The sequence below is a fragment of the Phycodurus eques genome, chromosome 8 (genome assembly GCF_024500275.1).
Source record: "Phycodurus eques isolate BA_2022a chromosome 8, UOR_Pequ_1.1, whole genome shotgun sequence".
Classification (NCBI taxonomy): Eukaryota; Metazoa; Chordata; class Actinopteri; order Syngnathiformes; family Syngnathidae; genus Phycodurus; species Phycodurus eques.
Genome location: NC_084532.1, coordinates 17,878,424 through 17,893,987, shown reverse-complemented (window position 1 = coordinate 17,893,987; position 15,564 = coordinate 17,878,424). Strand labels below are relative to the sequence as shown.

General features: G+C 40.8%; 1 protein-coding gene across 3 annotated transcripts in view; it reads left to right on the top strand.

Moving 5' to 3' along the window:
• Positions 1 to 15,564, top strand: part of xpr1a (xenotropic and polytropic retrovirus receptor 1a) — an 87,969-nt gene that overhangs the window by 60,472 nt on the left and 11,933 nt on the right. For all 3 annotated transcript variants that reach the window (XR_009769065.1, XM_061684252.1, XM_061684254.1), the window contains exons 4-11: positions 565 to 785; positions 3,225 to 3,374; positions 3,440 to 3,523; positions 4,274 to 4,355; positions 4,470 to 4,657; positions 4,741 to 4,920; positions 9,061 to 9,229; positions 12,188 to 12,388. Coding sequence is in view for 2 of the 3 variants with exons in the window: in XM_061684252.1 (XP_061540236.1) it covers positions 565 to 785; positions 3,225 to 3,374; positions 3,440 to 3,523; positions 4,274 to 4,355; positions 4,470 to 4,657; positions 4,741 to 4,920; positions 9,061 to 9,229; positions 12,188 to 12,388 (1,275 nt within the window). In the remaining variant the exon portion in view is untranslated. The remainder of the gene's footprint in view (positions 1 to 564; positions 786 to 3,224; positions 3,375 to 3,439; positions 3,524 to 4,273; positions 4,356 to 4,469; positions 4,658 to 4,740; positions 4,921 to 9,060; positions 9,230 to 12,187; positions 12,389 to 15,564) is intronic.

Below are 15,564 nucleotides of genomic sequence, written 5' to 3'. Positions count from 1 at the left end.
CAAAAACTTTCAGTAATCCATCTTTTTATATCCCAACATGCAAAAGAACCTGTTAATCTCGCTGCTTCTCTCACACACAAATTCATCATGATTCATTAAGCGTTTGCTATGGCGGGCATTTTATGTACCGTAATCTAAACACAGATCTTAGCTTTAGAAGAATTTTAGGCAGCAAATGTGAGAAGCCAGCGTAAAAATATGCTTCCCATTAGGAACCGCCTCCGAGTTGTGTCAGGTTGAATTGAAATAGAACAGCCGACTAGATTTCTCATCTACACTGTGACTGCCGTGACAAATGTTTTGTCAATTTAATGATCTCGCCAGGCATCCACGCCAGTCACAGAATGCCGTTATGTTGCCCATCCCATCCCTCCAAATTGTCTCACGACCATCCTGTTTTGTGCACAGTGGCCTGAAACAGAGCTTTCATGGCCCCTTGGAACATAGTGTAACTGTAGAAGAACACTGATTGGTGATCCTGAACCGGATAAGCAGTGGAAAATACAGGAGATCGATACTGTAGTCCTAAACCTTTGTTTTGTGATTTGTTTTTCCTGTCTACAGAAAAACTTGCGGAAGCCCAGAGACGCTTTGCCACCCTGCAGAATGAACTGCAGTCTTCGCTGGATGCCCAGCGCGAAAGCAACGCTCCGCCCGGGCTGCGCAAACGCAAGACCGTGTTCCACCTGTCGCAAGAGGAGCGCTGCAAGCACCACAACATCAAGGACCTGAAGCTTGCCTTCAGTGAGTTCTACCTGAGCCTCATCCTGCTGCAGAACTACCAGGTATCATCATGTTAACAAATTTATTTTTAAGCCTCAAAAGATATTTGCTGTTTAGTTTCTCTGGCCACACCCAGGCCTGATTCTTGCCAGATTAGTTGACTCAAGGAATCACTTAAATAGTGAAGTAAGCTACAGTACAAGATCTCAAAACAGAAATGTACTATAACACATTCAAAATAAATTTAAGAACAAATAAGAAACAACGTGATTCAAATCTTATCAGCCTGGAAAAGGTTATGAAGCCATTTCCAAGACTTTGGAAGTCCAGCAAACCACTGCCAGATCCATTATTAAAAAATTTATAAATCTAGTGGTTAACCTTCATAGGAGTGGTCGAACAACCCAAATTACTCCTAAGAGTGCAACAAAGACTGATCTAGGAGGTCACAGAAGAATCCAGAACAACACCCAAAGAACCTGAGGCCTCACTGGCCTCAATTAAGGTCAGTGTTCAAGACTTAACCATAAGAATGATCCTGGGCAAAAATTGACTCTTGGAGAAATATGCCTCTTACATCTCTGGCATAAAATAACACAACATTTGATTAAAAAAAAAAAAAAAACATTATGCCAAACAATCAACCAAGTGTTGGCAGGTAGTATGATGGTTTTAGGATGATTTTCTTCTCCAGGACCTGGACGATTTGTTGTGATTACTATAACAATGAATACAAAAGGATGAATTAAAATCCTGCAGGCGAATATCTGCCCATCATTTCGTGCCGTCAAGCTCAAGCACTCTTGGGTTATGAACCGGGACCACAACTCGGAACTCACCAGTAACTCCACCTCTGAATGGGTAAATAAAAAATAAAAGAAATACATTTAAAAAAATAAAAGTCAAAATCTGGACTTAAATTCAATTGTGAAGCTGTGGTATGTCCTTAAACCCAGTTAATTCTCAAAAACCCTCCAATATGAGTGACTTAAAAAAATTCAGTGAAGAACAGTGGGCCAAAATTCCTTGATACTGATGCAAAAGACTCATCACCAGTAATCATCCATCCATCCATCCATTTTCAACACCGCTTATCCTCGTCAGGGTCACGGTACGCTGGAGCCCAGCTGACTTCGGGCGAAAGGCGGACTACACCCTGAACTGGTCGCCAGTCAGTCGCAGGGCACATATAGACACGGACAACCATTCGCACTCACATTCACACCGTCACTGAGTGGGAACTGAACCCACACTGCCTGCACCAAAGTCAGGCGAGTGTACCACTACACCATCAGTGACTTCACCAGTAATCACAGAGGCTTAATTTCACTTATTGCTGCCAAGGGTGGCACAACTAGCTATTAGGATCAAGGGGCAATTACTTTTCACATCGGGCCTGATGGGTTTGGATTTTTATCCCCCTTAATAACATCATCATTTAGAAACTGCATTTCATATTTATTTCAGTTATCCTTGTGAGAATGATCTGAAACGTTATTGTGATTTAAAAAAACAGTAATCATGAACGGGGCAATTGATTTTTTTCACGGCACTGTATATACCGCCTGCTGGAACAGATTAATACTGGGAATATATATTCAATATCTAATCAGAGCAGAGGTCAAAAAGTACCTAAGCATTCACTTGGATTAAAAAAACTTCCTGTTTTTCTGAGTAATTTTTTTGAGGGCTTTGTTTTTTTAAATAATTTTTTTCAGTTTTTCTGAGTATTTGTTTCTGTTTTTCTGACAATTGTTTTCCCCACTGTTTTTCTGACTATTTTTTTCTGTTTTTCGGACAATGTTTTTTCCACCTGTTTTTCTGACTAATTTTTTCAGTTTTTCTGACTATTTTATTCTGAGTTATCGGGACACATCGAACTCACGCGAGAACCTGCGAACTGCAAGTGACTCTTTGCGGACTCCGTAGTAAGCAACTTGACCGGCTTATTTAGTTTGATCAAGTTTTATTTTTATATGGGTTTAAGACACTGGGAGATACTCCTGTCTTTGAGTCACATAGATGGTATTGTTATTAGTTTGTGACATTTTGCAGGCACCTGCAGACTTTGCGTTTGTTCAGGAGGAAATCCCAATCAGATCTGCTAGATACAGCGATTTTTGTCCAGAATCAGTTGGACAGATATGGTATGCTCCATGGATACAAGATGATGCATTTAAAATGCATTCAGGCTGGCTACATGGTGACTCAAGAGACGATCAGGAGACTGATGAAAATACTGGATGCGCATGGTGTGTGAAAAAAATTAGTCAGCAAATCAGAAAAAATTGTCAGAAAAGCATGCGGAAAACAATTTGTCAGAAAAACTGAAAAAAATATTTAAAAAAAACAAAGCCCTCAAACAAATTACTCAGAAAAACAGGAGGGTTTTTTTTATCCAAGTGAATGCAATATGCAATACAAAAAAGCCTCCTGAAATGGATTGTGATTGATTTAAGAGGGTCCACTGAATACTGAAGTGTCTCTTCGGATGTCCACAGAATTTAAATTTCACCGGTTTCCGTAAGATCCTGAAGAAACATGACAAGATTCTGGATACCTCCCGCGGGGCCGACTGGCGTGTGGCACACGTGGAAGTGGCGCCATTTTACACCTGCAAGAAGATTACACAGCTCATCACGGAGACTGAGGTTTGCACATACACACTCTCTGACTGGCAAAAAACGTCTTCTTTGATGCATGTTTGTGCATCCAGACGTTGGTGACCACAGAGCTGGAGGGAGGAGATCGTCAACGGGCGATGAAGAGGTTACGAGTTCCTCCGCTGGGTGCCGCTCAGGTCAGAATTCCAGCACCGTCACAAGACCTTTTCAACATATGTGACACTGAATAGAAATTCCTCATCGTGCTAGTTAACATTCCAAAACAAGCCTTGAACTATTGCCACAACACTGTATCCCACTGGCATCTTCTGGGATGAGGAATTTGTCAATTCAGTATGCGTGTGGATGAAAATACCATTAGACGAATGAACCATTATACCATTGCTCTACCTTGTGCGAACCTTGATAAATTACATTTTAAACAGCCTTTTGACAAAACACATTTTTAGCCTATATCAATACATCCATACATTAATTTAACCCTAAAAATTATGTTAGGGTTAAGGGTTGGTACAAATCATTACAGCAAGCTATTGTAATATACAAATAAATTACTAAGTTTTTAATAATTATAATATTTATTTCAATTTTGAATAATGATAATAAAATACATCATTAATATATGATATACTAAAAAGACATGAAATGAGCTGCACTTAAGACTGGCTGATTCACTTCCTGTTTTTAAATCCTCACTTAAAATGCACTTTTTTTCCTCTGGCTGATCCCTCAGTTTGAGATGTTGAGATTTTTTTTTATTGCTTTATTGTGGTATTGTTTTCTACTATTTTTAAAATTGGTGTATTTTTACCTTTGTTTTATATTGGTCTTATATCCCTGGTATTTTATGTATTGTGTTTTTTTTATCACGCTTTGAAATAAAGCTTTTCATATTTTCATAATAATGTTTACCTGTGTTGCTTCAGCCTGCTTTGGCCTGGACGACGTTTCGTGTTGGTCTTTACTGTGGCATCTTCATCATCCTCGCCATCGCCTTTGTCCTAACAGGTAACTCCCATCAACATTAAAAGGAATTTTATAATTTCTCATATGTTTGTTTACTGTACGACTTGGAATGTTTTTCTTGTTTTTCCTCAACCTGTTGTTTTGTTTGTTCTCCAGGCACAGTGTTCATCCGCTATGAGAACGTGTGGCCTCTGGTGCGGATCTACCGGGGCGGGTTTCTTTTGATCCAGTTCCTGTTCCTCCTGGGCATAAACACATATGGTTGGAGACAGGCGGGAGTCAACCACGTGCTAATCTTTGAGATCAATCCTCGGAACAACCTCTCACACCAGCACCTGTTTGAGGTCAGAATAAGACGTTGGGTTAGGAGCAGTATTTTGGATCATGGTTATTAGTGTATTCATGTTGCTCCTTTTTTGTGCCGCAGATCGCTGGGTTCCTCGGTGTGTTATGGTGTCTCAGCATCCTGTCGTGTCTCTACTCGGAGTACCTCTACCTCCCCATGCAAATCAACCCCCTCGTCCTCTATGGCTTCATGCTACTCTTCCTCATAAACCCCTTCAAGACCTGCTACTACAAGTCGCGTTTCTGGCTGCTCAAGCTGCTGGTCAGTAGACGTTCAACTCCATCAGACCTCTTCTGCTTTTGTCACATCATTGGGTCAGCATATTACTTCAGCCAAGGTCATTCATTTGGGTTTGTTAGTTGAAAGGACCACAAGGAAGTGACTTTTGAATTTTGATCCACATTCATTTAAAGGTCCGTTAAACATGTGATACAGTGTACTTGTTGAATGTTGAGCAACAAAGGTTATCATATTCAGTCAAATAAATTGCAATAATATAATTTACTATGGCGGAACGGAGGATGCCTGGGTAGCACATCTGCCTCACAGTTCTGAGGACCGGGGTTCAAATCCCGCTTGTGTGGAGTTTGCATGTTCTCCCCGTGACTGCGTGGGTTTTCTCCGAGCACTCCGGTTTCCTCCCACATCCTAAAAACATGCATGAATTGGGGACGCTAAAATTTCCCATAGGTGTGAATGTGAGTGCGAATGGTTGTTTGTTTGTATGTGCCCTGCGATTGGCTGGCAACCAGTTCAGGGTGTACCCCGCCTCCTGCCCGATGATAGCTGGGATAGGCTCCAGCACGCCCGCGACCCTGGTGAGGAGAGCGGCTCAGAAAATGGATGGATGGATGGATAGATAAACAGCAGGCAACAGTGCCATGTACATAATCTGGAGCAGCTCAGAATCAATAGCTATCTAATAACATTACTTAAAAAAATGAAAACAAATAAAAATACTCACCATAGATTACGGTTAATTTTATTAATCTATGCAGATCACACTACAGATGTATTTGACTTGGCTGTAACAAGTTTTGCTCTTACCAACCAATCAGAGGGCGGAAAAATGTGAACGGCCCTGTGAGGATGAATTTGAAATCTGATTTATTAAGGACTCGGTCCCATTGCTAATATGGTATAAATTACATCACCTCACTACTGAAATCTGAAGGCCCTGGGCAGATTAGATTGACATAGTAACAACACACAGAGGCTGAAATCTGATTGGACAAAAGGTTTTACCATCCACATACTGAAAGAAGTGAAGCCAAGAGTAATACTACAAAATGAATAGAATACACTGTTGGGAATAAATAATACAATTTCATGAAACAAATATTAGATTATAGGTTTCAAATGTGGGCCAGTACCTCTGATACTGATAGAGTTTTGGCCACAGTGTAATAATAAAAAACAAATGTTTAATTATACATACCCTGTCTGCTATTAAAAAATATGTACTTATACTAATAAATGCAGATATATTTTCATTTTACTAACATTACTTGATAGTTTTTCTACATTTACCATCATTTCTAAGAGTAATGCGACCCTAGTGAGGATAAGCGGTACGGAAAATGAATGAATGCTTCAATTTTAATGACAAAATTCAGGTTTATGCAGGTGGTGGATGATCTATGGTCTATGATCGTAAACAATTTTGTGCTGATCCAAATTAGGATTGTTTGGCCTTGGTGAAGGTTTAAAGGCTTAACCGATGACATTCCACTTGGTGCCAATGCCAGCTGACTCTACAAGCTAAATAGTCCTATGTAAGGACTATTTCTTTAGTTTTTCCAGTGTTGTGTGGTTGACAGTTCAAGCGTGTGCACGAGTAATGTGTGTGTGTGTGTGTGTGTGTGTGAGATCTGCATCTGCCACAAAGATGAATACTGTGTCCAATTCCAATGTGTATCTCAAGTCTTATGTTAACAAAACCCTCCTGTCTTTGCTCTTTGTCTGAGCTGCGCTACATGGCCACATTGCGCATGTGTGTTTGTGAGTGTATTTTAACAGTATGTGTGTGAGTGTGTGTGCGAGTGTGTGTTGAGGGATAATAGAATGCATTCTCATCCCAGCGGAGGTGGAGGCTGTGACTGTGCAATCATTACCGGCATAGATCCATCAGTATGCTGAAGCCCTGAGCTCGTCCTCTTCCTCCTCCTCTTCCTCTGCTTCTCCCCCAGCAGTAGCCCCCCCCTCACCCTTCCTCATATCCTTGTCCTTTGCTTCAAATCTCCCTGCTGGCTTCCCACTCGGTTATAGCTCGCTAATCATCTGCGATCTCAATTTGTTAGGCATGATCAAACTAAATCACACATAATTTGATGGCCTATGAGATGTTGCTTCGTATTGTCAGTCAGGTGCTTGCGATGGAATATTATTAAGAGTTACATGTGCAAACAAACAACGTTGGAGCGTGTTCATCTAAGCCATGTGTGAGCCAGTCTGACAACAAGAGGAGGCAAAGGACAAAGATTTCATTAGAGGACAAACTGCAGCTAGATTATTATTGTTTTCTAAACCGATGAACCAGAAGCCTTGCTGCCTTGAAACACGCACACACAGCAGATAGGCTCGATCAATACACACTGTGATTGACAGGTTATATTGCTTATGTATTCTTTGACATTTTCAGCATGTCTATGTGTGCGGATGTCAATTGTGTGTGTTGTCGTTTTGAGAGTGTACAGAGTGAAAGGAGAGTCGCTACTAAATGTCACATGTGGCCTGAGGGTGGAAGTGAATGAAGGGTTGAAGCATTTTACAAAAGGTTTACAAACTCTCCTCCAGCTAAAGTCATGTTGCAAATACACACACCACTCAGACACAACATTAGTGTTAAATAAATTGTACAAGTTATCACTTAGGCGGCACAGTGGCCGACTGGTTAGAGCGTCAGCCTCACAGTTCTGAGGACCCGGGTTCAATCCCTGGCCCTGCCTGTGTGGAGTTTGCATGTTCTCCCCGTGCCTGCGTGGGTTTTCTCCAGGCTCTCCGGTTTCCTCCCACATCCCAAAAACATGCATGAATTGGAGACTCTAAATTGCCCGTAGGCATGACTGTGAGTGCGAATGGTTGTTTGTTCCTATGTGCCCTGCGATTGGCTGGCAACCAGTTCAGGGTGTACCCCGCCTCCTGCCCGATGACAGCTGGGAAGTTATCATTTATTTGCTGGCTTGCATTGGTATCGTGGACGATTTTGATGGTTACACCTGATTCAATAACAAATCAGATCCAGTACAAGAACTGTCTTAAAAACTTCCTTTACAAAGATAATAAGGCTCACTCTGGGTTGGCACTGTTACTTGAACAATTTGTTTATTATTGGGGTTGTACTTTGCAATTTTGTCGAAATACACTGCATCATGACAGTACAGTTAACCCATGCTATTTGCGGGGGTTAGGGATTAAAATTTGCAAATAAAAAGCTTCCCTTACAAAGACAATAAGGTTCACTCTGGATTGACACTGTTACTTGAACAATTTGTTTATTATTGGGGTTGTACTTTGCAATTATGTAGAAATACACTCCATCATGACAGTACAGTTAATCCTTGCTATTTGCGGGGATTAAAATTTGGAAATAACATTTGGGAGAGCAGGGTAAGCGCAAAAAGGAAGGTTAAAGTGATGCAATTGTAATTGTTCGTGGAAGATAAACAAATAGTACCACAAAAAAAAATTATCACTCTGATAATTTTGGAGAAGGCAGCAACCGCATAATTTTTTTTCCGTTGGATTTAATTTGCCCCACTTGTGTGTAAATTGAATGTATCTGTCCGTCCTGCATAATATTATGTTTCAAACTTAATTTAAAGCATACCAGAGAAACTGCTCTGGAAGAAGTCAGTTTTTTAATACAACTCTTGAACATAATATTTTGGGCTATTAGTCCGATGAGTGTAACTTGCACAGAAATCAAATGGGGCCCAACTGACACACATTCATCCTCATTTAGTGTGTCCTCTGGTGCGCTGATGAAGCATTCTGCCACATATGTGGTGCAAATCATCAAGTGCGGTTGTTAACTGCTCGCTAACAACGTACAATTATGGGCTGATTCACTGTTAACTGTCCCAAATTGCTGTTTAACTCCCCTCAATCTCCTAAATTGTTAAATAAAGCAGCTTGGCACCTCGTTGGTATGATTCAGTGCAGTTCTACAGCACTGCATCACATCCACAGTAATTAATATACAGTATTGTTAAATACCTCTAATAATAATCGAAATAAAAGACCATTATCATATTTATGAAGGCAGATTATTTTTCATACAGATTTTGTATTGGATCCAATTAGGCTGGGCAGGTGTACCTAATGAAGTTTCCAGTGAGTGTATATCAAACTCTAAGACCTAAAGCTCTGAGTGGCATCTTTTCCCTTGTGTGCTTCCAGTTCCGAGTGTTCACGGCACCGTTTCACCGAGTGGAGTTTGCGGACTTCTGGCTGGCCGACCAGCTCAACTCGCTGGTGGTGGTCCTGATGGACCTGGAATATCTCATCTGCTTCTACATCTTTGAGCTGCAGTGGAGCAACAGCAATGGCTTGTTGCCCAAAATAAACGGTGCATCATTCATTCTTCCTCTGTCTTGCTTAACTTAATTACATCTAACACCTGTTGATGGGTTCTTTGTCACATGGTACAGGTGGCTGTGGGCTGGCACGGGGGTGTTTGAGCTCTCTGTTGTTTTAATATAGATTACTGCAAAACATTCCTCCACCTGTAATTTTTATTTTATTTTAGTACTGTTCTGAAAAAACAGCATGACATCATTAGTGACTAGTTGACATTGACTTGACTTTCATCACAATTGTGTCTACACACACAAAAAAAACTTAAGTCATGCAACCCAGACCAAAAGCAACCAAGCAACCCTCATCCACATCAGAACCAAACATTTCACCATATGCCTGAATTCTGTCATTAAGATTCTTGCATTATTTACTGAGAAAATGAGAATCTTGAAAAAGGGTCAATCTCTATATATCCACACCTAATGGCAGTTCAGCTCCAAAATTTAATAACTTCTACATTTCCTTGGTTGAGGTAACAATAATTATGCTCTCCTTTCAGAAAACTTGATTTCAATGACAATTTAATTGCCTTCCAGCAGGCATTTAAAAAGCAAAATTTCATGGAAATAAGTGTCGTATCATTTATAGTATTGTATCTTTTATGCATTATGTTTGAAGCATCATTATCTTATTTAGCACAGTAGTGCTTTGAGAGAGAGTTTAATTTTTTCCGTGATCATATCTCAAATCATCTTTTCCCGTTGAAATGAATGAAAATACCATTAATCCCTTCCAGCATCACAAACAAATTGTAATGGGTGTTTTAATAACAAAAATCGCACTCTGTAATATTGTACTTTATAAAAACATACAGTAATAACATAATTAAACTCAAATATAAATAATTCAACAGTTTTATTCCACCTTGTTTCTTTTTTGCTTCAATTCAATGGACATTGTGCTGCTCCTTCTGGTGTGCCACCTTGGCAACTGGGGCAGTTTAACACAGACATAAGTGGGTACGGAAAGTATTCACACTCTTATCCCTTAAATTTTCACTCTTTTTTTTTTTATACCCCATTTACTAAAATCATCATTTTTTTCCACATTAATGTAGAAGTATTTAGTAGAAGCACCCTTTTGTGCTAATACAGCCTTGAGTCTTTTTGGGAATGATGCCACATGTTTTTTCCCACCTGGATTTGGGGATCCTCTGCCATTCCTCCTTGCAGATCCTCTCCAGTTCTGTCAGGTTGGATGGTAAACGTTGGTGGACAGCCATTTTCAGGTCTCTCCAGAGATGCTCAATTGGCTTTAAGCCAGGGCTCTGGTTGGACCATTCAAGAACAGTCACTGAGTTGTTCTGAAGCCTCTCCTTGGTTATTTTAGCTGTGTCCTTGGGTCAGTGTCTTGTTGGAAGGTGAACCTTCGGCCCAGTCTGAGGTCCTTAGCACTCTGAAGAAGTTTTTCGTCCAGGATATCCCGGTACTTGGCCGCATTCATCTTTCCTTCGATTGCAACCAGTCGTCCTGTCCCTGCAGCTGAAAAACACACCCACAGCATGACGCTGCCACCACCATGCTTCACTGTTGGGACTGTATTGGACAGGTGATGAGCAGTGGCTGGTTTTCTCCACACATGCCACTTGGAATTAAGGCCAACAATTTCTATCTTGGTCTCATCAGACCAGAGAATCTTATTTCTCACCAACTTGGAGTCCTTCAGGTGTTTTTTTTTAGCAATCTCCATGCGGGCTTTCATGTGTCTTGCACTGAGGAGAGGCTTCCGTCGGGCCACTCTGCCATAAAGCCCCGACTGGTGGAGGACTGCAGTGATTGTTGACTTTCTAGAACTTTCTCCCATCTCCCGACTGCAACTCTGGAGCTCAGCCACAGCCTCTTTGGGTTCTTCATTACCTCTCTCACCAATTGCTCAGTTTGGCCGCATGGCCAGCTCTAGGAAGGGTTCCCAAACGTCTTACATTTAAGGATTATGGAGGCCATCGTGCTCTTAGGAACGTAAAGTGCAGCAGAAACCTTTTTGTAACCTTGGCCAGATCTGTGCCTTGCCACAATTCTGTTTCTGCGCTCTTCAGGCAGTACCTTTGACCTCATGATTCTCATTTGCTCTGACATGCACTTGGAGTTGTAAGGTCTTATACAGACCGGTGTGTGGCTTTCCTAATCAAGTCCAATCAGTATAATCAAACACAGCTGGACTCCAATGAAGGTGTATAACCATCTTAAGGATGATCAGAAGAAATGGACAGCACCCGAGCTAAATATGAGTGTCACAGCAAAGGGTCTGAATACTTATGGCTGTGTGATATTTCAGTTTTTCTTTTTGAATAAATCAGCAAACATTTCAACAATTACGTTTTTTTCTGTCAATATGGGGTGCTGTGTGTACATTAATGAGGAAAAAAATAACTTAAATGATTTTAACAAATGGCTGCAATGTAACAAAGAGTGAAAAATTTAAGGGCGTCTGAAAACTTAACGTACCCACTGTACGGATATACATGGTGCAGGTCAAAACGCCGCAGAGAGACAGTAATTTTAGATGTTCTCCGCAGAGGAAAAATAATAAATAGCTGTGGGTATTGTTATATTGTCTTTCTACATCATCGTTTGTGTTTAAATCCGCTGCTTAAAGGGTTATAAAACTGCAACAATGATGCTATTTGTTAGCCCGTCTATGGGAATTTGCATTGTCTGTGAGCATTAAGCTAAAGAGACATTATTATTACTAAAAGCTATGTGGTTGTTTTAAAAACACAACGTTTAATTCTCCTTTTTTATGTTGAGTTTGACAGTAGCAGCTTAGGCACCACTGTATTATCAGAAGAACCATTTATCTTACTGTCAGTGTTTAAAGTGATACTTGTGGCCCAATTAAAGAACAAAGCGCGCCGTATGTCGCTGTATCTCCCATGTTGATCATAATAATGAGGGCTGCCAATCAAATGGCGAACAGAAGTGACTCATGCCATGTGTTTCCATTTCAGACTCCGCAAGCTACGTGTGCCACAGCTACTCGTACGGCCTGCGCGCCATCATCCAGTGTCTGCCCGCCTGGCTGCGCTTCATCCAGTGCCTCAGGCGTTATCGAGACACCAAGAGGGCCTTCCCCCACCTGGTTAATGCGGGCAAATATTCCACCACCTTCTTCGTGGTCACCTTTGCCGCGCTCTATGCCACACACAGAGGTAACAAACACACACACACGCACGCACACACACACACACGTGCACACACACGCACGCACACACATCTTCACAGTGCAGGTCATACACTGCAGCTATTTGCTCAGAAGAGGAGAGAGTCTCTCATCTCAAGCAGAAATATTGGCCTTAAGGAAGCATGTAAGCACACGGGTGCTTGTATTGAGGTGTGTGTAGGAAGTAAAGGTGACCTTGAGCACATGAATGCCATAATTTGACCTACGTTCAGCTGCCATTGCCGGCAGCTATATATAAAAGTAAGGGAAAAGGTTTGTCAAACACATCTGCGGGTAAACAAGGTGTTGATCTCTGTGTTCAGTTGGAGGGTCACAGAGGTAAGAGAGACAAAAAGACAACTGACTGGAAAGCAAGAAAAGCAAAGGAGCAGAAAAAAACCACAACATTGAGCAGATGAAAATTTGTGGTACATTAAAAGTCAAGTCACTCTCCATCTGACAGCCTCGTAATCAGCCTGCAGTTATTCTCATCTAGGAGGCGAATCACAAAGGAGTTAATGCTCAAAGACCGTAAAAGCTTTTTCAGCTCTCTGTGTTGAGATAGTCCATCACACATTCTGGTCCGCTCGGCTACTTTCAAAGCATCTCCTTTTCGCCCTCTTTCTCTCAGATGTCAGTTTATAGATTTCTTTTTTTCCAGGCAAAGTCAAGCTCTTCCCCTTTTGGACAAATGTGATTTCCCACCTTATTATTTTCAAATACACCCACGTGCCACAACATTGGGTACACCTGCAAATTCTGCCTTTTAGAAAGATATTAATGACACTTGACACTTCTTAGAGTTATTCATTTACATTCACAGAGTTGCCAAATGTTACAGAAATCATTGAACGTTGACTCATTACGTCTGTAACACTGATTGTTACGAATATTGGGGGAAAAAAAAATAATCCAGCGTTTTGACATTACGGCGTGTCCACATTGAACAGGTCCTTGGTGCACGCTATTTTATTATGTTCCCCGACTGCCAAGATGCAGAGGCGAAAGTTCTCATTGCGTCGGGTGTGAACGCATTGTACATCACTGATCATCGCCTCCATGGTAGCGAGTAATCTTACCATGCTTCTTACAAAAGTGTCACAAGGGGAGGACGAGGAGTGGATAGGCGAAGACGATGTCAAAGCCATGCTAATTGCTAAGCTATCGTTACAAGCAGTCGCAAAACATTGAAATAAGTGATTTGGTGAAACAATACCCTTGTCACATAGGTCTGGCTGGAACTGTGTTTTCACTGAGAGTAACCAACTTTGAACAACAAAATAACAGGGCAATAAATACGTGTTTAGAGATATAAATATGAAATAATAAACTTCCACACAGGATGTCGTGTCTGAACCGGAAATGAATTACTACGTCGCTGCACACGTCACTTCAGAATGTGGGTAGGTTAAAAGTACATTATTATTTTTAATAAATATTTGTAATGTAAGATAAGATACCTTTTTTAGTCCCACAATGGGAAAATGTGCATAGTTTCAGCAGCAATTGTGGATAGAGTAGATATGTAATATAAATCGCAAGAGAAGATTACATAATTACAGTACATTTCTTCTTCTTACATGTACTTCTTGTATGCGTACGAGAAGTACATTCCATAAAATAGAAATTAAAACTATTGTCCAATTCGGTCTATCATCAATGTTATTTGTTTGTTTGCAAAATAGAGTACTGGCTTTAATTTTGACGTTTAAGATTTGATTAATCTGCTTTAATAGACTAGTTTTGTTGTTGTTTTTTTTTGTTGTTGGTTTGTTTGTTTGTTTTGTTACCGGGTTGGAAACAGAATTGGCAAAGGTGAATTTATCCATAGACAGATATTTTTGATGATGGGACGTCAAAATCTCATATACTGGTACTTTGATGCAGGCTGCAACTCCAGCCACAATTAGAAGGTTTATGTAATGAAAACATTAAAACGACAAATATTGAAGCCATAATTTATTAACGATTATGATTATGACTGTCACATGGAAATGTTCTTGACAAAATTTTGGAACTATGGAAATTCAGACAAAGTTGGACAAATTGTTCTGGAAGGGAATTTGTATAGGTTGGCAGCTCTGTATTCAACCACATCACTCGGAGTGCAGCGGGTGTAACTTCTGACTGGATACTATTGCAGTAATTATGTGATAGTTGATATATATTGGGGTGGGGGGCAGGGTTGGTACATTTGATGTGTGTACCAGAACCGAAAAAAAAGAAAAATTGTGAGAACGATGATAACGCTTTCTTTAACGCATCATTAGGATTGCATATAATTTTTTTGTGGAACTGCACTCCATCATACTGAGTTATTTCTTCTTTTTTTTAACCTATCCTATTCGAACGAAGACATTGAGAGGCCTGTAGGTACCAAATGCCATTAAGGCCCATCCTCCTCCTTCTTCTGGTCTGAAGCCCGTCGACTAATGGCCTCACTTCATGTCTTATTCTCTATGAAGCGGTCTTTCATCCCACACAAGAATGGAGGCATGGACCTCTGACTGGTTCATTGATGAGGATGGTGGGAAATTGGACACGTGCACACATGCAGTGTGGATATTTGATGTAATCTCCCGCTCAAAGAACGACATAAGTAATATGCAATCATGAGAGAGGTATTAGTTTACAATGTTTGTTACTGTATTTGTAGTTTACTGTTGCAGTTGTACAACCTTGCATCATATTGAGAGCTGGCTCTAATATTTTGGTTCTAGACGGTTTAAACATGGTAAATCGTAATTGGACTGCACTTATATAGCGCTTTATCTACACCATCACAGTGCCTAATGCGCTTTACAAAGCCTCACATTCACCCACTCACACACAAATTTATACACCAATGGGCGACTGGGAGCAAATTAGGGTTTAGTGTCTTGCTCAAGGACACTTCGACATGCAGACAGTCGTAGCCGGGATTCGAATCAGTGACCCTTCGTTCACTGTACGACCTGCTCTACCCACTGATCCCCACAGCTGCCCTGTCACAAACATCATTGCCACATTTACATATAAATAATGATAGCAGACCGACTGCTGACTAACTGATTGTGATCTGTATGGTAATGTAGGTTTACCTAAGTGGCTGAAGTTTAACTCATGGCCATTGTTGCTACCGACTGAATGAAATCAGCAGCTGTTGTTGAAGGAGGCCAGTGGACA